Here is a 19,964-nt window from a genome sequence, read left to right as displayed (position 1 = left end):
GGACCGGCTCCGAGATGTTAAGGGAAAGACCTGCGAAGAGGCCCGGGAGGGGACCAACATGCCCCAGCGCCAGGGCCTGCGGGCCGGGATCAGGGGGCCTGGCGTTCTCCGCGTTGTCCACGCGGTGGGCCAGGACTGCAAGTGTGCGACGACAGCCGCGGGCACTCCTCTGGCCAGGGCACCAAAGCGGAGGAGCGGCCGCGCCCGGGTCCTGAACGCCGCGCCAGACGTCAGCGCCGGCGGGGCCCAGGGGGCTCGGTAGCTCCGGAGTCTGGGAGGCTTTGCCGCCCAGCGCCGGGGAAGGAGGGTGTGGGGCGGGGCCGGGGCGGGGCGCGTCCACCGAGCGCTCAGCTCCGTCCCGCCCCTCCCCGCTCCCGCCCCCCTGCCCCGCCTCTCCTTTCGGTCCACCTTAAGGGGCGCGCTGACATCAGCGCGCCGCCGCCGCCGCTACCCGTGGGGTGGGATTTCCTCCGCCGCCGCCGCCGCCGCCGCCGCCGCCGCCGCCGCCGCCGCCGCCGCCGCCGCCGCCGCCGTCGTCGCCGCGGGTCCTGCGCCGCGTCCAGCCCGCCCCGCCCGACCCCGGCCCGACCCCGGCCGGCCCCGCCCGCCAGGCCCCGGGGAGGGATGCGGCGGCGCGGCGCCCAGGATGCCCCGCAGCCCCGGGACGCGCCTCAAACCCGCCAAGTACATCCCGGTGGCTACGGCCGCCGCGCTGCTGGTCGGCTCCAGCACCCTGTTCTTCGTGTTCACGTGAGTCCCCCGCGTCACCGGAGGGGTGCACAGGCGGCCGCAGACGGGCCAAAAGGGGCAGGGGCCGGTACAGCGGGGGATGCAGTTGGCAGGCCTGGGGGGACAAGGCCCGCGGGCTGGGCAGGGCAGGGGGCCAGGGGCCAGGAGGGCTGGGCAAGACAGGGCTGGCACCAGGGCTGGGCTGTGGGTGATGTGAGCTCCCCACCCCGACCTGGGCTGAGGCAGAAACAGTGAGTGTGCCTATACAGGGGCACCAGGGACAGGTGAGTTCTGTGTGGGGACACGAGTGCCTGGCTGGCACCTCATGATTGTGCCAGGCCCTGGGTGTCAGTTGCTGGGCCCAAACAGGGGAGTGTGTGCAGTGGCTGCCCAGGGTGTGGCTGCAGCCCTCCCCTTTCCACAAGCTGCATGAGAGGGGGATATAGGCTGCTGAGAGCCACCAGCCCCTCCAACAAGGAGCTGTGGGTGGCTCTTGGGTCCACTCCTGGTTGTCCAGTCCAGGGCCAGAGCCAAGTTGTTCCCGCGTAGGTGTGGCTTGGCCAGGCTGCCACGTGCCTGTCCGAAAGCCACCCTTGATGCTGGCCTGGCAGTGCCCTCCACCCTCCCTTGACCTTCTCAGGAAGGCTCGGGGTCGCAGCTGCAGGGCCCAGGCCAGGCCACACCCAGGGACACCGGCCATATTGGGCACTGGGACCCTTGAGGCAGAAGGCAGGCAGGGCCTCAGAACTTCATCTGAGACAGGCTGGCTCACACATAAGCCTGCTGACAACACCATGGCTGTGGGGCAGCCCCCCCCCCCCACCCACCGCCAAAAGGGCTCCCTCAGTACAAGGAGGGGTGGGAGTTTCAGGCTCCAGACATGCAGATCTGGGACCACCCGCTTCCCCGAGTCCCATGCTGAGAAACAGCCCAGGTGACTACAGCAAGGACTGCTCAAGCCTTCCCGGGAAACTGAGGTGTCACCAATGGCTGTAGTCCATGGGGGCCTCTGTTCCGAGGCAGGTCAGCCCGAGGGTGAATGAGCCTGGGGTCGAGGGGAGCAAGAGCTGGCTTGGCACCCTTGCTTTGCCTTAGCGAGAGTGAGGGTAGCAGTTATGAGGACGGCGAGCCTGCACTGGGTACCCATGGAGGCTCAAGAGCTCCCTACCTGGAGGGCGGGGCTGGGTGGGCGCACAGGCTGCCAAAAGCGGGTTTAAAAAAGGCCTGTGTGGACGGGCTTATTTCTGGCTTTGGCAAGTAGGCATGTTCTTGTTACTCAGATGCTGTTGGCTGTGGGGCAGAGAGGAGAGAGGCAGGTGGGCAGCGAGTGTAGGGTCTTCTGGAGAGGTGGGACCTGGCCCAGTCCTGGCCCTGGGGTCCCCGACACCTGGCCTCAGGTGTGCTTCTTGGTAGCCTGGCCTCCACTTGCTGGTCCTGTTTCTCACTTCCAAAGTGTAATTCAGTGTTTCCCTCCCTGACATTAAAAGTAATATGTGTTCTCTTTCAAAAACTTGTGAAATGCAGGGAAATAAATCTTTCAAGAAACTGAAACCAACCCTGCTCCAGAGAGCCTGCCTGTTTCCTCTCCTCTCCTCTTAGGCTCACCTGAGTCCCGAGGTAGTGTGCTTGTTATAAGCCCTTGGCTGTGATTGCACAAGGCCCTTACATGGCTGTCCTATGAACTTGAAACATCTCAAGATGTGGGCACTGATGCTCCTGCACCCTGCCAAGTTCTTTCTTCCTCCTCAGAGCTGGGGGGTTCTGGGTTCAGGGACACCAGCCAAGAGAGGGGCAGGGTTGGCTCAGGGCGCTGCAGGCCTTTCCCTGTGTCCTGCCTTATGTGTGACCCACTGTACCTGAGAGATGGTGGCATGTGCCTCTGCAGCAAGCTGAGGGTGCAGGGGCACCAGCTGGGGGCCAGGTGCAGGCATCCTCTAGTCAATGGAGCCTTGGTCATCATTAGGACAGGGCTCCCCTCAGCCACGGAGGCCACAATCCCTGGGCCAAAAGGCCACTGGGTTCCCTGGCCTACCCTAACCCTAGCTCCACCGGGGTCCTCCAAAGCAACTGGGTTCCTGAAAAGGGGTTCTGCGGGGCGAACCAGGACTACTGACACCACTCACAGTGTGCCGAATTCCAGGCAAGCAGGGGTCCCAGTGGTTGCCTCCTTGGGATAGGTCTCTGGTCACCCTAGCAGTCACACTTTTACCCTTTCTCTGGGTCCAGGCCTGCTGCAGACTTAGACACGTAGGGAGGAGAGAGCAGGCCACTCCTGTGTTTTCTCCACCTTGCCCTTGGGGTTTCCACTGGCTTCTCTCTTCTCTGCTTTTACCCCTTGAACTTGATTGGATGCTGCGTGGCCCCAGGTCCCTTCTCTGCTCAGTAAACCTGAGTTGCTCCTTTTGGGGCCCCAGAAGCCCTTCATACTGTGTCTCAGTGCCAGGCTGGGTCAGGTGCTGTGTGGGTTTCCAAGAGCCCCCAGGCCAGGTCTCTGCCTTAGACCCTTCCTCCTCCCAGAGCCACTTTGGAGAATGACAGGGAGTCTGGAAACATCAGAAAGCTAGGGCTGCTTTTGGGTTACCAATCCCGGGGGCCAGGCTGGGCCATCTTGTCTCTGTGTAGGACCAGGGGGCTGACTTCTGGGATGTCACTGTCTCTCCCCAGGATGGGCCTGAGCCCTCCCCATGCCCAGAGGCCCAGGCAGGCTGGAACACCCAGCATGGGATGGTGGAGGGACAGGCCCAGGTGGACAGAGCCCCTGGCAGGGGCCACACGGGAAGGAAGGAAACTCGGCGTGGGCCCCCTGCCAGGCCTCACTGCCTGTGGCCTACCATATCTTTGGCCACCTGAGCCTCAGTTGCCTCATCTCTTAGGTGCCTGCAGGAATTGGATGGGTGCAGGAGGACAGAGGCCCCTGCCTAGCCTGGCCAGGGTAGAGTGGCCACAGACCCTCTGGGCCCAGGTGCCCCTGCGCATGTGCATCACTCTTAAACACAAACAGTATTAATGAAGAACCCGATTTAAATGAAAACGTCTGAGTTAAAATTTTCCATTCCACATTTAGCTGTGGCGCGCATACTGGCCCTGTGGAACCCCCCACCCCCACTGGGTGGTGTCTCCCCGCCGGGCTAGGCGGACTTGGGGCCTCTATCTGGGTGGGGCCCATGGCAGTGGTGTGTGGCCCTAACACTCAGAAGGCGGGGGCTGGATTGGGAGGAGGGCTTCTAGCCCCAGAGCTGGGCCAGCCCCCCCCCCACCAGGCCCGCCCCAGGGCCCCACAGGGTGGCTGCAGCCAGCAAGGGGTGGCCAGCCCTGGCCTGGAGCACACCAGCCCCTGGGTGGGAGTGGAATGTTGTCCCTGTGGGCGGAGGGGCCCCTCTTGGAGCCTAGGACAGACTCAAGGTGGCCTGAGCACTTCTGCCTGCCAGGCCTTGCCCACGGAGCTTGCACGTCCTCACGCGTCCTCCCGCTTGCCTGGTCCGCAGGGAGACAGAGCGTGTAGACAGGGGGTCGGTTTGAGGAAGGGCATGGCATTTCTGCATCTGTGTGTGTTCGCATGTGCATATGAGTGTGTGTGTACATGAACGAGGGCACAGGTGTGTCTCTGCGGCCGTGTGTTTGTGTGTCGGGCAGGTCTGTTCTCACAAACATTTATGCACATGTGTCTCGCTTGTCAACACATGGTGTAAGCTCATGTCCACGTGCCTTTTGGATGTGGTCGTGTGTGCACATGTGTCTGTATATGTGTATATCCACTGGCATGTGTTCACACATGTGTGTCCGGGAGTGTATTTGTGTGTCTTTGTGTGCATCGCACATGTGCATGTGCATGTGTCCCTCCCTGCTTGTGGGGACACATGTCTGTGCATGTGCCTGTTGGCTCTGGCCGGGGAGCCAGTTCTCATTTGGCCTGACCCAGACCTGGACCCTCCTGGCGTGGCCTGGGTGTAGAGGCCTCCTGAGGGAGGATGAGGGGTCAGGAATGCCCGGGAGGTCCCGATCCTGGGTCAGAGTCGAGCCTGGGGCCTGGTGATGGGGGTGGATGGGGCAGTGGCTCAGATCCCTGACAGAGGCCTGCACCCCCCCAGCCACAAGCCTGCCTAGCATCAGCTAAGGCCCCAGCCCCCTCTCCCTCCTGTGTGTGGCCCAGGCACACAGAGGGGTGGCGCCCATAGTGGACAGAGGCCACCTACACTTCAGTGCAGATGTTGTCCTGTCATGTATCAGATTCCTAAATGTGGCCCTGTTGCTCTCCAGGTGTCACCCTAGGCATCTTGTTCGGGGCAGCTGTCCAGCCTGTCCAGCCAGGGTGGGAGTAGGTGTTCATTGAGGCTCAGGGAGGACAAAGCAGTATGGGCCACCTGGGCCAGGGGAGACTCTGGCCAGTGCGGGTGTGGGGGCTGCCCGTGGGGTTCAAGTCCCCCGCCTGCCTGTATGAAAGTTTGAATCCCAGCCCTGACGTATTCTCACACCGAGGTCTAGGTATGTGACAAACTGTCCCATACCCACTCCTTGTCTCTAAAATAGGAAAGCGGAAGCACCCATTCCCTACAGCTGGAAGGGAGGATTCTGTGGTTCACTGCACTGGGCAGCTGGGCAACAGGCTCCTGGTATCCACCGGCAAAACCCGGATGGTGGGGATGGAGCCTTTGACTGTCCCCATGTCTCCCCCTCAGCCCCCCACCAAGCCTGCACCGTGTCCTTGTGCCAGCCATGCAGCACCCACCTGCTGCAGCTCATGTGTGCACGTCTGCTAGCCCCAGAGCACCTCAGGACCTCCCTGTCCCTTCCTCCTCAGAGGCGGGCTGGCCCCACTGGCACGGGCCCTGCACGTGCATGATAGCTGACCCTTGCCTTTAGTGCTCTGCTGTCCTGGCCTTGGCATTCTTGACACTTTTTAAACACCAGGCCTGCATTTTCGTTTTGTGCAGATCGCACAGCTAGCCCCTCCCAGAAGGCACCATGGGGAGCTGGCTTGCCCCACCTGAGTGGGGCCCCCGCTTCTCCCGGCCTCCTGGTTCTCCGGAGCTGACAGCTCCTGCTTGCCTGGAGAGCCTGTCCCCACTGGCATTTTGGCTTCTGTCCCCCACCCCACCTTGCCAGGCAGACCAGGCCTCCAGGGTCTGCTGTCACCTTGCTGAATGGGATTGGGTCAGAGACCAGGACATACATTGAGCGCCGTCTGTGTGCCATGCTTTAGCTCGCGGGGCTGGGGAATGTAGAGGGCATTGACTAGTGGGCACTCAGGACTGCCCGGGCAGGGGGTAGTGGAGGAAGGCCCTCCCTGCAGAGGGAACCCATGTCCTCAGGGAGCACGTCCACCTCCACAGCAGGTCCTGGAGAAAAGGAAGGGGTAACTTGCGGCTCCCGGCCCGCTGCGCCTGCTGCCGTGGGAAGTGGAATCTTTAAATAGCCTCTTGCTTTCCACTAAAAATAGCGAAGTTCTGCTGCCATGGAGGTGGTTGCTGGGGTGGCGGGGCTGGCTCCTGGCCAAGGCAGGCGTGGGCACACCAGCGTGGCCAGCGTGCGCTGGGGCGGTGGGCAGGGCCATGGGTTCTACTCACCCTGCTGGAGGCCACGATGCCCTGTTCTCTCAGTCAGGGCTACTGCGGGGGATCTCCCTGGCCATCCAGTTCCACAGAGGGGCTAGGTATGGGGAGGGAAACAGCCCGCCAGGAGCCTCCCATTTGTCAAAGCAGCCAGGAGCCATCAGGAGCCTGAGGCCAGAGGAACTTTGTGAGAGCCAAGTGGTTGGACTCAGGGACCCGCTGCAGGGTTGGGACATGGGGCCACAGGTTATGTGCCCAAGGACTGGTAGATCTCCAGAGAGGGCTCTGGTCTGGTCCCTAGAGGGCAGAAGAGGACAGCGTCTGGCAGAGCACCCATCGGGGAGGTGTGTGAGATCCTTGTAGGGTGCCAGGAATCTGGGAAGGCTTCTTAGAAGAAGGCGCAGCCTTGAGCCATGGGTGCGGGGGTAGTAAAAGATGGCGGGGGGGTATCATGCTTTTCTAGAGTCTCTGGGTGTTCCCCATTGTCATATGGATAGTAAGATGACAAACTAGAAAGAAGGGGCTGGCTTGATGCGGATATGCCCAGTGGCCCAGACCCTGAGACTTCACGCCTCAGGGAAAAAACAGGGGTGCCACCCACCATGCATTTCCTGACTGAGAATTGGAGCTCCGCTCGTCCCAGATTTTCCCTGGCAAGGAGGCCCTGCTGGGCTGGGGACAGGTCTGCCTGAGGACCGGGGCTGCTTCTGTCTGTCCTAGCAGCCAGGTGGACTGGGCTCATTTTTCATCCTGGACTCCTGCCTCCAGTCTGCCACCCCTCCTAAATGTGGGAGCCCGGGCCCACAGGCCTCTCTGAGCCTCAGTGTCTTCAACTGCGAGTTGAATTCTTAATACGCACCTGGACGGTTGCTGGAGTCATTGTCCACATGTGGGCAGCCCATGTACAGGCCACAAGGGGCCCCGCCCCGATCGTTGAGGAGAGAAGCAGCAGGCTGATGGGCAGAGGTCTCCTAGCGGTGATTTGGTGGCAGTGGCCTCCCCGACTGCCACGTTGAGAACTGATGGTGGCCTTTGATGGCCCAGCCTGCCTATGTGTAGCCATGCCTACCTAGTTCATCTGTCCCCACGCCCCATCCCCGCCCATCTGCTGCACCCCCAGACCGAACTCTGCCCTGCTGTCCAACGCAGGTGCCCGTGGTTGACTCGAGCTGTGTCCCCAGCTGTTCCTGTCTACAATGGCATCATCTTCCTCTTTGTCCTGGCCAACTTCAGCATGGCCACCTTCATGGACCCTGGCGTCTTCCCCCGAGGTAGGGCCCTGTGCCAGGGCATGTGATTTGCTCACTTTCACTACAATGTGAGTGGCTGACATGTGAGAGCCTTTCAGGGGTGGGTCCTGGTGGGTGGGCTGGCAGAGATGCGGGAAGGACTCTCCTGGCAGGGAAGTCACTTTCCTGCCACCCTCCTCTGGCCCTGGCTCACAGCGGATGAGGACGAGGATAAGGAGGACGACTTCCGGGCCCCGCTGTACAAGAATGTGGACGTGCGGGGCATCCAGGTCCGAATGAAGTGGTGCGCAACCTGCCACTTCTACCGCCCACCTCGCTGCTCCCACTGCAGCGTCTGCGACAACTGCGTAGAGGTGACCGTCCCGCCACCCTGTCTGCCCCCCTGCCATGTCCCTCCCCTCCCACCCACCCTGTGCCCTGACTCACTGCTCCTGCTCAGGATTTTGACCACCACTGCCCCTGGGTCAACAACTGCATTGGGCGCCGCAATTACCGATACTTCTTCCTGTTCCTGCTGTCACTCAGCGCACACATGGTGGGTGTCGTCGCCTTTGGCCTGGTCTATGTGCTGAACCACGCTGAGGGGCTGGGAGCTGCCCACACCACCATCACGTATCCTTGGCTGGCCCTCGGGGGGATGGGGTGACTGCCGGGGAATCCCCAGAGGGTGGGTCACCATTGCTAGTTGGGTGGCAGTGGGAGTGGTTTGTTCATGGGCACCGGCTCCGTGTTTTCGCCTATGGCCATTGGCCTTAACGGGCCAGCATGGCCGTCATGTGTGTGGCTGGCCTCTTCTTCATCCCTGTCATCGGCCTCACTGGCTTCCATGTGGTGCTGGTCACTCGGGGGCGTACCACCAATGAGCAGGTGCTGACCCGAGCAGGGCCCCTGCAGCGATGGGCATAGGGGGCATCCCCTACAAGCCAAGAGGGCCAGGGCTGCACCAGGCCCATGTTGGGGGGTGTCAGGGAAGGGCTGCTGGCTCCCTCAGCTTCCATAGGGGGAGGAGACCCAGGGTGGTGCATGGAGTATGGGGCTGCACCTGTGCTGCCCCTCCCCCACTCACTCCCACCTCTGGACGTTGCAGCCCTCAGTAACTCAGGGCCCAGAAATTTGACAGCTTTCCTGCAGGAAACATCGGGGGGCAATGGGTGGGGGGCACCCTGCCGACCCTGCCCAACCTGCCCTCTGAGGGACAGGGAATCCCCAGAGGGTGGGTCACCATTGCTAGTTGGCTGAGGAACCCCAGCCATCCCTGCCTGTCCCTGTCAGCCTTGTCCTGGACCTTGGGTGGCCAGGCTGGCTGAGGGGTCCCACATCCACAGGTGACGGGCAAGTTCCGCGGGGGCGTGAACCCCTTCACCCGAGGCTGCTATGGGAATGTGGAGCACGTGCTGTGCAGCCCTCTGGCACCCCGGTGAGGCCTGGATGGGGTGTCAAGGGGCCTCTGCCGGGTTTGGGGTGGGCAGGTGTGGACCCTCAGCCCGGTTGACCTCTGCCTCTGGCAGGTGCGGCCAGCCTTGCCTTTGGTGAGCGTTCAGGCCCGGTCACCCTGGTCTGGCCATTGACCCCTCTGCCCCCACCCCCGGCGCAGGTACGTGGTGGAGCCCCCCCGGCTGCCGCTGGCTGCTCGCCTGAAACCGCCCTTCCTTCGGCCTGAGCTCCTGGAGCGAGCTGCCCCACTCAAGGTCAAGCTTAGTGACAACGGGCTGAAGTCTGGCCTGGGCCGCAGCAAGGTGGGGGCCCTGGGGTCAGGTAGGGGGTGGGGTAAAGGGCAGACCCTTGGAGGCAGGAAGCAGCTTTGTTGGAAGGGGCCTGGAGTGGAAGGGGGAGGAATTGGGTAGATTCTGGAGAAGGGACTAGGGCCCAGGGCTCAGGGAGGAATCCCCAATTATGCCCCACCCTTGGCCCACACCCTACCCAACACTGACCACGCCCCCTCCCAGTCCAAGGGCAGTCTGGACCGGCTGGATGAGAAGCCGCTGGACCTGGGGCCGCCACTGCCCCCCAAGGCGGAGGCCGGCACGTTCGGAGGTGACCTGCAGACCCCACGCCCAAGCAGTGCTGGTGAGGTGGTGGTGGCCAGACAGAGGGAGGGACATGGACTGACCCCAGCCTGACAGTGGTCCATCTCCCCAGAGAGCGCCCTGTCAGCGCAGAGGACCAGCCCCCCGACACCTGCCATGTACAAGTTCCGGCCTGCCTTTCCCTCGGGTCCCAAGGCGCCCTTCTGCGGGCCTGGTGATCAGGTGAGGAGGCCTGGCCCCACCCCAGGAAGTCCTACTCTCCCCCTCCTAGAGACCCTGTCCCCAGAGGCCTTAGCCCCTAGGTCCCACTCCTGGAGGACTTGCTCCAGGAGGCCCTGTCCCTGGGGCCATAGGGTCATAGAGAGCCTTGTGGGCGCCAGCAGGACCTCACTCTGTGGGAATTCCAGCTAGGCATGAAGGAAGGGCTGGCACAGGCTGTCCTGGCTGGCCCCTTCTCCTTGGCTGGTGGCATTGCCCGCTGGCCTGGTAGGTGGCTGCCCCCAGGGACAGTGTGTGCCAGGATGCCTGGAATTCCACTATTAGTCACTCTGTAAGGCCCACGGGAAGGCTTCAGAAGAATTTGAGATTGTTTAAGAAAGCACATTTATTTTTTCTGAGTTGTATAAGTACTCTGAGATCACTGCAGAGCAGTTGGCAACCCTGGACAGCCTGAGGAATGATCCAGAACCCCAAACATTCCCAGGCTGCCCACCCTCTTTCGTGGCCATCTAAGAGGCGAGCCTGTGACTGGGCCAGTATGCCTGGACTGGTTGGTCGCCTCCCCCCAGGACTGATGCCCTGCTCAAGCCAGCATCAGCATCTCTGGGCTAGGCAGGGAATTTGGGCCTCCTCGGCCAGCATGCCATGGTCCTGTCCCAGGAGGGGTGTCCATCAGCCCTTCTTGGGAATGGGGGGCTTTAGGTGCCCTTGCCTGCCTCATCTTGATGGGATTGTCCTGGGTCCCACAAGGATTCTGGCCTGAGGACCCTGAGGACACATTTGTCAAAATCCCCTCTGGGTTTTGAGTTCTGCAGGCTCTCATCCCCAGCCCAAGCCTGTGCCTACTTGCTTTGCTTCACAGAGACTCAGAGAGGCCCCTCCTCGCTGTTGCTATGGCTGTCCCCCAGGAGGCCCTGCCCCATGTGGGCTCTGAGGGGCCTGCCCTGGGTAGATGCAGTACCCAGCTCTGGTCTTACGTGGCCATGACTGCAGTTCTCAGCTGTGACGTGCCTGGGAGAGGGCTCTGGGCCTCTGTGTGGTTATTTTATCTCCTCAAGGCCCAGCTCCCGAGGCTGTCCCCACAGCCCCCTCCTCTTCTGTGGAGAAGTAGGAGCAGGAGAAGGGTGCCTAGCCTTCCCTGGGGAGGCAGCGTTTGGGTGCTCTTTTCTCCCCTGTCCCCACTTCCTTCTGTGGTGGGCAAGGAAGAGGTGGTTAGGGGATGGAGACCTTCCGGGAACAGCTTGTCGGTTACACGGGTCACTGAGATTGTAGCCTCTAGGGGTGGGGCACAGAGCACCTGGTGGCTGGGCCGTAGTAGATGTGTGCCCTCTCTCCCCACAGGTCACTGGCCCCGACTCCCTGACGCTGGGAGAGGACAGCATCCACAGCCTGGACTTTGTGTCAGAGCCCAGCCTGGACCTTCCTGACTACACGTCCGGAGGCCTGCACGCCACCTACCCCCCATCCCCGCCACTCAGCGCTGCTGACACGTTTTCGGGTGCCCTGCGCTCCCTGAGCCTCAAGGCGGCCAGCCGGAGGGCTGGGGACCACGTGGCCCTGCAGCCTCTGCGCTCTGAGGGCGGGCCCCCAACACCCCACCGCAGCATCTTCGCCCCCCACGCACTGCCCAACCGCAACGGCAGCCTGTCCTACGACAGTCTGCTCAACCCCGGCTCGCCCAGCGGCCACACATGCCCAGCCCACCCCTCGGCCGGCGTGGCCAGCTATCGCTCGCCCTACTTGCACCCAGGGGCGGTGGGTGACCCACCGCGGCCCCCGCCCCGTAGCTTCAGCCCGGTGCTGGGCCCCCGGCCGCGGGAGCCCTCACCTGTGCGCTACGATAACCTGTCCCGGACCATCATGGCCTCCATCCAGGAGCGCAAGGACAGGGAAGAGCGGGAACGGCTGCTGCGCTCCCAGGCAGACTCGCTCTTCGGCGACTCGGGCGTCTATGACGCGCCCAGCTCCTACAGCCTGCAGCAGGCCAGCGTGCTGTCCGAGGGCCCCCGTGGCCCGGCCCTGCGCTACGGCTCCAGAGATGACCTAGTTGCGGGGCCCGGCTTCGGTGGTGCCCGCAACCCTGCGCTGCAGACTTCACTGTCCTCGCTGTCCAGCGCCGTGAGCCGGGCCCCGCGGACCTCCTCCTCCTCCCTACAGGCTGACCTGGCCAACAACAATGCCCCCGGGCCTCGGCCTGGCAGTGGCTCACACAGGTCTCCGGTGCGCCAGGGCCCGCCCTCCCCACCCAGCACTCCCCGCTCACCCTCCTATGCAGGCCCCAAAGCTGTCGCCTTCATCCACACGGACCTCCCGGAGTCACCACCCTCGCTGGCCGTGCAGAGGTGGGTGCTGGGGGCGGGGGGCTTCCCGGCACAGGCCAGGTATCTGGCTGCCTGTAGGACATCTTAGCTGAGCATGCGGGGGCTATCTGGGAAGCCAGTGGTTGCCTCTGGGGGCAGTGGGGTGCTCATCCTCTTTAGAGGCTCCCGCCCAGACTGTGTGAGGGTTGCCCAGCTCCAAGGATGCCCTGACACATCCAAGGATAGCAGGTGAGGAGGATTTGCACCTTGAGCCCCAAGGCTGCACATTCTCCTGCAGCTGGTGCAACCAAGTGGCAGGGGGACCCCGGGGTTTCTTCCCCTGGAGACAGTGTGGGTCGAGGAGGCTGAGTCTGGGGGACATCATCCGGCAGCAGGACATGATGGCCTGGGAGCAGGAAGTAAGGGCTTCCTTGCTCAGAGATGGGGAAATAGGCACAGAGGGGCAGGCTGGTTCCAGGCTCCTGGCAGGTGGGTAATAGGAAGCAGGGATGGCTGCTTCACAGGGTCAGGTCCAAGTATATGAGCTGAGCACCTGGGGTGTGTGGCTGTCATCAGGGCGTCTCCTCTGCCACCTTGAGCATGGACTCAGTGAGGAGGCCCCTGCTGCGGCTGGAACCGGCCCAGTGGGTGGCAGCTGGACAGTGAGGTGGGATGGCAGCCACAGGAGGGCAGCCCATCCTCGTGAGTGTTTGGGCAGCGATGTCAGAAATGCTGTTGGCCAGTACTGGGCAGGCTGGAGGGCAGGAAGACAGCCTCTTGTTTTCCTAAGAGGGAGCAGGGAAGGAGCCAGAGTCACCCCTGGGCTCCTCAGCTTGGGGCACTGGGACAGTGCAGGGCTCTGGGATTGGTGCCAATGGGAGGGATTGAGAGACCTGGGAGGGGGCTGATGGCCATTCTGACATCTGTCTGTCCTGTGGCAACATAGTCCCCTCTCTGCAGGCTGTATACCCCCACCCACCCTCTGGGTGGGCCCTCCTGAGCTCAGAGGCAGGGGCCACCCCGGGCTTTGTCTGTGTCTGCATCATCTGTCCCGTTGCCTCTGCTGGCCTCTGTCATGCCGTGGTCCCGTGTTCACTGTGTGTGCGCGTGTATGTGCTTGTTTTGATGCAGGGACCACCCTCAGCTGAAGACCCCCCCAAGTAAGCTTAACGGGCAGTCCCCTGGCCTGGCCCGCCTGGGGCCTGCCGCTGGCCCCCCGGGGCCCTCCGCCAGCCCTGCCCGGCACACGCTCGTTAAGAAGGTGTCCGGCGTGGGTGGGACCACGTACGAGATCTCAGTGTGAGGACTGACTGCCATCCATCCGCCGTGGAGCCCCGGGGACCAGGACCCCCAGCGGCTGCCCTCCCCTCCCGACTGCTCTGCTCCGGGAGACCAGGAGGCCCAGGCCTGGTGTGGACACGTCAGCGGAAGAGAACACGCCTCCAACAAGCCTACCCCTCTTCCTCCGCCTGTCCATCTGCCCATCTGCTTGACAGGGCTCAGTGGGGGCCGCCAGGCCGTGGGATCTGTGTGCCAGTGCCCTGGCTCCCACAGGCGGGGATGGCCAGGGGGTGTGGGTTATATCTACACCTGCTGCCCTCGTGCCCCTGAGGCTATCCCCAGGCTGGTCCCCACCTACTCCCCTCACAGAAGGGTCACCGTGGCCCAGAGATGGACAGAGAGTCCTGGGTCCCTGGCCGCCCTGGACCGGGGCCCCACCACCCGTCTGCTCCTAACTCGTTGCCTTTCAGGGACCCACTGGAAGCTTGTAGCTTGGCCAGGCCAGTTCCTCTTTGGGGAGTCCAGCCCCAGCCTACAGGCATCCAGCTCGGGGATGGCTCTGGGTTCTGAGAGACAGGTGGATGAGGCACAGACAGACAGCCAGCTGTGGGTGGGGTCCTGGCTCCGTGTGTCCTGTCTCACCCAGCTGGTGGGTGCGTCCCCATTGTCTGTGCGCTGAGCTGCCATGCCACGTCCCATGTGTTAATGCTCGGGCCCCCGCTGCCCCCACTGCCGGGAAACTCGCTTTCATTGAAGCCTTAACCTCTGCTTTATGCTCTTGTGGGAGGCGACTGGGGGGGCAGGTGGGAGCAGGCACAGGCTGGACGCTGCCACAGGGGGCCCATGAGACCAGGAGTCCTCTCCCCTGCCAAACTGGAGATTCCCTACCCCAAGACATGCCAAGTCCAGGCCCCGCGGGAGCCTCGGCGCCCTCGTGGGAAGCCCACGGGGGCGTGGGTCAGAGTTCCGCCTGGCGCCAGGGACCCGAGAGTAAGCACACGGCAGCGTCCGCTTGCGTTGTGTCTGTTTTATGTTTTTATATCTACATCTATATATCTATAATTTTATTAAAAAAAGAAAAAGAGTCATTTCGCTCCTTTCCTTGAGCAAGGCCAGGGCTGTTGCTGCAATGCAGGGGCTCCGGGGGTGGGGAGCAGAGTGGGTCAGGCTCTGGGAGAGGCGTTGGCCAGGCATACGGGCATTCTTCGTGGGTTTTTTTTCACTGACTTAAGCGGAGTTGGAAGCTTGGGAGGTGGGGGCTGGCCGATGGGTCTTTGGCTGACAAGCATGAGGCTCCCGTGGGTCTGCGGCATCCCTGGTGGTTAACAGCGCATTTGAAGAAAGGTTGGGGTTGCAGCCGCCTCAAGACCCCCTGGGAACCCAAGAGCTTTTGGGGGAGATGGAGTAGGGGGTGCCTAGGGGGCCACCCATCGGCGGAGGGCCCTGTGGGGGCCATTGCCACCTCCTGCAGCTGCACTCACTGGAACTCACGCTCTTGGCCACCTGAGCCTCCCCTACCCCCCGCCCCCAATGCCCTGCTGCCAGATGTTGGGGGTGGGGGCACTGGGAATCCATGGCTCTTTAGGGCTGAGACAGCCAGGGCAAAGACTGGGAGGATCTGGGGCGGGGACTGGCCCAATGCAGGAGGCTAGCTGGGCCTCGGACCCTGCCCTGGGCAGTTCTGCCCCATGCTGACCTCCACCTTTCTGCTTCTCTCTCATGGGACGCTGCGGCCCCCAGGGGGCGGATTGGCACCTGCAGCCGTGGATGGGGCCGGCGTGGCCAGCCCAGGGTGCCCCCCGGCCTGCACCTATGCCACCTTGGCCTCCCCGAGGACCGTCCACCGCTGCGGGCCCCCTGGAGCCCGGCCGCTGGGGTACCCCCCCGAGGGACTATGTGCCGCCTGCACTCAGCTGCCTCCAGCCTTTTCCCCAGTCTCTCGGGGCCTGAGCGGGACACCAAGTAGGCAGTTCTGGGGCGGAGAGGACAGCCCAGGAAGCCAGGCAGCCACAGACCCTGGGCCGGGGGCTGGGGGTCCTCTCTCCACCAGCCGCACCTTGACTGACTCCCAGTCTGCTGGGGCTTGTGACCCTGTGCCCACCCACCTCAGGAAGTCCCCACCTGCTGCATGGGGTTCCACTCCCCAGGCAGGGGCCCCGGAGCTGCTGGGACCAGCACACCGCCCTCCCCTGCCTGACCGAGCACTTTAGACGCCACTTCCTCCCCAGGGAGCCCAGGCCTCTGCGGGTTGGGCTGGGGTGGGGGTCTCAGGTTGCCCCTGCAGGTCGCTGCACTCCCTCCTCCCCACACCCAGCACATGAACAGATGCCTTAACCTCTTGGAGCCGCCGGCCTGGTGAGCCATCCGGGTCCTGCCAGGGCGGGGAGGAGACCCTGTCAGGGCGGGGAGGAGACCCTGCCAGTCCAGTGTGTTCCTGGTGACCGCTCTGCCCAGCCCTGCCCGGCTGTCTTCACTCTTTTACTCCGAGATGCGGCACCTGGGGGAGCTCAGAGGGCCCTGCTACCCCATGCCCTGCAGTCCCTGCCAGCCAGCCCAGGCCTGGACGCCCCCGGGGGCAGGGCGGGACTCTGGGCTGGCCCTTTTCCTGCCTGGGCGATGCCTCTAATTCTCCCACTTGGGGATGAGTGAGCCACAGAGCTATTCTCTATTGTTCTCAAAGGTATTTCCCCCGCCCCAATTTAATGCCCTAAATAAAATTTTTGGTGTTTACCTCCACAGCTCTGTCCACCAACGTGGTCCCCCTGTCCTCCGAGCCTTGGGGCAATGCCAGGAGGCTGGACTGGACAGGGATCCTAGGTTGGGGGAGGGGACAGGAGTGGGAGGTGGGGGGTACTGGTGGCCGGTCGAGTGTGGAGGGGGTGGTGTGGTCGGCCAGATGGGGATGGAGGGTTATGCAAGGGCTGCCAAGTTGGTGGGTCAGCAGATTCAGGGCCGAGAACCTGATCTGGTCTGCTGATCGGGCCTGGCCCCAGGGATGAGGCCCGAGGACCCCTGGTCCTCAATTTCAGTGGAGACTGCCCTATGACACCCTCTGCTCAGAGGCCTCCCTGGTGGCCTGGGGTGGGCTGGGGGCTTCCCGCGGAGGGGCTGCCTGGCCAGCAGGCGGATGGGGCATACGGTCCCTAAGGGAGAGGCCCCTCCCTGAGGAAACCTTGGTGTGAGACTGGCCTCAGAAGGCGGCAAAACCTCCTGCCTGCGCCACCCCCCCGTTTCCATGGAAACAAGCTCACACGCACCGTGTGTGTCACGACTATATGTCCAGCAGCAGGCCCAGCCCTCAGGACAGACCCCGCCTCTACCCTTCTCCGCAGCTCCTGGCGGGGACGGTGCGCGGCAGTGCCGTGGGCAGGGGCCAGCGCGGCCGCTGGGCACCTGGGGCCACGCCGGCCGCTTGGCCTCCTCCTCGCTGGGGCCGCCGGGCCTCCGGCCTAGAAGGGCAGGAAGTCGTCCACCTCCAGGCGCAGGAATGGGCCCAGCAGGGCCCGGAGCTTCCAGACAGCGGCGCGGCTCAGCAGGGGAGGCACCAGCCCCTCGAAAGGCGCGGGGTCCACCACGTACACGTAGGCAGCGGTGCAGGCCAGTAGGGCGCCCAGCAGCAGCCTCAGGGCCAGCAGCCTGCGGGCGGCGGCGGTCAGGGGGCGGGGGTGCCCTCGGGGATGGTCCCCAGGGACTGGGCTCGGCCGTGCACTCACGAAGCCACCTACCAGAGCTGGCCTTTGAGGCCCTCCGAACATCCCAGCTGTTGCGGCCTTGCCTTCTGCAGAGGGGGGGCTGGGTCAGAGCCTGACCCCATGATGGGGAGCAGGGGCTGAGCTGGGGGCGGGGGAGGGCGGTTTCCCTGTGCTGGGAGTTCTTACTCAGGACAGGGACCTGTAGCCACCTCTCAGGGATAATTGGTCACCTGGCTTCTGCTGGGGCTCCCGCCCTGGGGCCGCCTTCACTGAAGCCCACAACCCCTCCCATAAGAGGGGCCTCCAGGGTGAGACCGGAGTGTGGGCAGTGGGGCTTACCTCTACGCACGCCATCTGCTGCTCCTTCCTGGCCTGGGTGCGGCACTGGGCCCGCTCCCTGGATGGGGGGAGGGGTGCACCGTCAGGGCCACGTGTACCCCCAACCCCAGCCTGCCCCACCCCCTGGGTCTGGTTCGGTGGAACTGGGGAAGGGTCCGGGGTTGAGCCATCCCATCCCGGTCAGGACACCTGCTGCCCCTTGCCCAGTTCAGCTAGGCCCCCCAGGCCCTTGACCCTGCACATCACCCCAGAATCTCCAGCTGAATGTCCTCCATCTGGTCTAGTACTCCCCGGATGTCCTTCTTGAGGTTCTGGGGGGGCAGAGGAGGTAGAACAGGTCCTCTCACCCCAACTCCTCTGCTGTATTCCCCTGCTTCTTAATGCTCCCCCACGCCCCAGCACCCTCTTCCTACTCCCTGTTCCCCTCAGCCTCAGGGGTCACCCTCTGGGGACCTACCAGGAGCCCTGTAGCCTGGTTGTTCAGAGCCATGTGCACCTCGGCCACGCCGTCCCACACCTGGAGGGAGAAGAGGGGCAGAGTCACTTCCAAGATGTGTCCCACCAGCTGGGTTCCCCAGAGGCCCTTCCACCCCAACCGGGCAGGCACCTCGGTAATGGCCATCTTCTTTCTCTCAAAGGATAGTCGGATCTGCTGCAGCTCATTCTGGGGAGGGGCACAGTGTGGGCACAGGCAGGGCCAACAGTGTCAGCTCCTTCCTCCGGCCACTGAGGACTGCTGCACAGAGAGCGCCCTCCCCTGGCCTGGCTCCCAGGGACCTACCTGCGACTGCTGCACGAAGGACTCCTCCCCCCGGCACAGCTCGCGCCGAAGCAGCTGCAAGGGTGCCCTGTCCTCCAGGGGCCGGGTACTGGCCTGCTCGGGGGGCTGTGGAAGAGCCCTGGGGTCAGCCCCGAGGCCGTGGGCAGCACCTGTGGTCATGGACTTCTTGAGAGCCGGGGTGGGGCTGTGGCGCATGGAGTCACAGCTGCCCTCCGTCCTGCCATGGCTGGGCATCCGCCGTGCACTTACCCAGGCCAGGGCTGTGCAGCTCGTGTGCTCTGTGCACAGGGGTAGGAACTGCTGCCCTGGCCCCAGGAGGGCCCCCAGCTGCTCCCGCAGGTCCTGGTTCTGTCTTTTCTGCGGGGTTGGGGGGGGTGGGCGGGGCAGAGAGAGAGACGGGACTGCTTGTCGTAGCTGTAACAGCTGCGAGCCCATTGCACAGATGGGCTCTGAGCCTGGGCTGATTCCACAGGGGCTCCTCACTCACCAGATTCTGGTTTTCCTGCTCCAGCTGGAGGAAGGACTGCTCTGCAGGATCCAGGGGCATGCTCTGGAGAGGGGAGGGGGCTGCCCTGGGCGAGGCCGGGGTTCCTGACCCCGTTGGCAGGGGTGGGCAAGGGCAAGGTCTGGGCCCTGAGCTGGGGGACCCCCCCTGCCTAGGTGCCCCTTGCTCTCGCCCCGAGTGCAGGGGCCATCCCCACCCCAGCCTTGCCTCCACTTGTGCTTGTCTTGCCCCCGCTGGGTCTCTCGGTCTCTGTCGCTGCATCTCGCCCTCTTCGCTTGCCATAAAGTTCCCAGGTACCTCACCCCCGACCCTGGGCCCCCCACCCCCTGCCCCCGGAGGTGGGAAAGGCCTGGCAGACTCTATGGAGTGAGTGGAGCTGAGAGGCACCAGGCAGGGCCACCTTACAAAGCCCTGGCAGGGTGAATCCAGGCATCCTCCGTGGCTGCTTGAAGCTGACGGCTGGGGGCACTGGGGGTGGGAGTGGCCACAGGGGCCCAGGGTTTTGGGCCCCTCCATACCTCCCTGTAACCCCTTCCTTACCCCAGGTCCAGGCTCTAGCCTGGCCCGACCTGCCACCCTCTTATTGAGGGCCCTCTAGGTGTCATGGCTCACAGGTCCGCCTCAAGAGTGCCTGTCACAAAGGCCTGGGCACAGCCAGGGAGGTCATAATGGGCTGGGGTGGTGGCCAGAGTCAGGGCTAGTGGGGCCCCTCCCCCCAGGTGCCTGTTCCTGAAGTGTCCTTCTCCGCTCCTTCCCCTCACCGCCATGCATCTTCCCCACCCCAGCTCCCCGACCTGCATTAGTCATTTTCTGAAAATGTAACAGATAATGCAGGTGCAGAGTTAAAACAAAATCAAACGCCAGACGTGTTATCCAGTGTGGTCCTCCCACCCCAGTTCCCACCACCCACCACCCCCAAAAGCCTGATCATTAAGATCCTTCTGGGGTTCGGCTGTACATTCTGCCCAGCTGGGAGGCATGCCCCCCTCCCCCCCGCTTCACACAGAAGAGCTTATCCCACAGCCTGGCTTTTGCACCTAACCGATCTTTGGGATTTAAAAAAATAATAATTTATTGAACATTTACTTTAATGGTTCTAGAAGGACGATTATCATCCTCTTTATAGGTGGGGACACTGAGGCATGAAGACACTGGGTCCCTTGCCCAAGGTCACTCCACTGTTAAGTGATGGAACCAGATGTAAGATTGTTCTTCAGTGTTTAAGAAGTTTTTTTTTTTTTTTTTTTTAATTCCAGCGTGGTTCACATATGATGTTCTATTAGTTTCAGGTG

At 63.2% G+C, this 19,964-nt stretch overlaps 2 protein-coding genes across 12 annotated transcripts; one reads left to right on the top strand and one right to left on the bottom strand.

Annotated features, from left to right (window-relative positions):
* The first annotated feature begins 490 nt into the window (after positions 1–490).
* ZDHHC8 (zinc finger DHHC-type palmitoyltransferase 8) lies at positions 491–16,091 on the top strand. 5 transcript variants are annotated; one of them, XM_059139756.1, is made up of 11 exons: positions 492–750; positions 7,428–7,549; positions 7,724–7,881; positions 7,968–8,140; positions 8,293–8,395; positions 8,854–8,945; positions 9,123–9,264; positions 9,475–9,562; positions 9,668–9,777; positions 11,116–12,116; positions 15,096–16,091. In XM_059139756.1, the coding sequence occupies exons 1-11, from the start codon at positions 647–649 to the stop codon at positions 15,319–15,321; spliced, it is 2,319 nt and encodes a 772-aa protein (XP_058995739.1). In that variant the 5' UTR covers positions 492–646; the 3' UTR covers positions 15,322–16,091. The 5 variants fall into 5 exon arrangements, with proteins under 5 accessions (XP_058995742.1, XP_058995739.1, XP_058995741.1 ...); XM_059139755.1 differs by having other exon boundaries at positions 493–750; positions 9,475–9,595; XM_059139757.1 differs by lacking the exon at positions 15,096–16,091 and adding an exon at positions 13,206–14,443 and having other exon boundaries at positions 495–750; positions 9,475–9,595.
* Positions 14,563–19,312, bottom strand: CCDC188 (coiled-coil domain containing 188). Of its 7 annotated transcripts, none has more exons than XR_009345888.1 (10): positions 18,655–19,292; positions 18,417–18,524; positions 18,168–18,272; positions 17,994–18,050; positions 17,844–17,903; positions 17,633–17,697; positions 17,387–17,444; positions 17,081–17,133; positions 16,087–16,804; positions 14,599–14,670 (listed from the first exon to the last, which is right to left on the bottom strand). XR_009345888.1 is itself a non-coding variant. In XM_059139763.1 (10 exons), exons 2-10 carry the CDS (start codon positions 18,712–18,714, stop codon positions 16,805–16,807), a joined length of 753 nt encoding a protein of 250 aa, XP_058995746.1. In that variant the 5' UTR covers positions 18,715–18,758; positions 19,213–19,312; the 3' UTR covers positions 16,683–16,804. The 7 variants fall into 7 exon arrangements, 6 of the variants coding, with proteins under 6 accessions (XP_058995745.1, XP_058995746.1, XP_058995747.1 ...); XM_059139763.1 differs by lacking the exon at positions 14,599–14,670 and having other exon boundaries at positions 16,683–16,991; positions 18,655–18,758; positions 19,213–19,312; XM_059139764.1 differs by lacking the exon at positions 14,599–14,670 and having other exon boundaries at positions 16,683–16,991; positions 18,655–18,717; positions 19,213–19,310.
* Between the last annotated feature and the right edge of the window lie 652 nt (positions 19,313–19,964).

The sequence above is a fragment of the Mustela lutreola genome, chromosome 11 (genome assembly GCF_030435805.1).
Source record: "Mustela lutreola isolate mMusLut2 chromosome 11, mMusLut2.pri, whole genome shotgun sequence".
NCBI classification, from domain to species: domain Eukaryota; kingdom Metazoa; phylum Chordata; class Mammalia; order Carnivora; family Mustelidae; genus Mustela; species Mustela lutreola.
The sequence above is the reverse complement of the archived record's forward strand: the minus strand, read 5'-3'. Positions and strand labels throughout refer to the sequence as shown.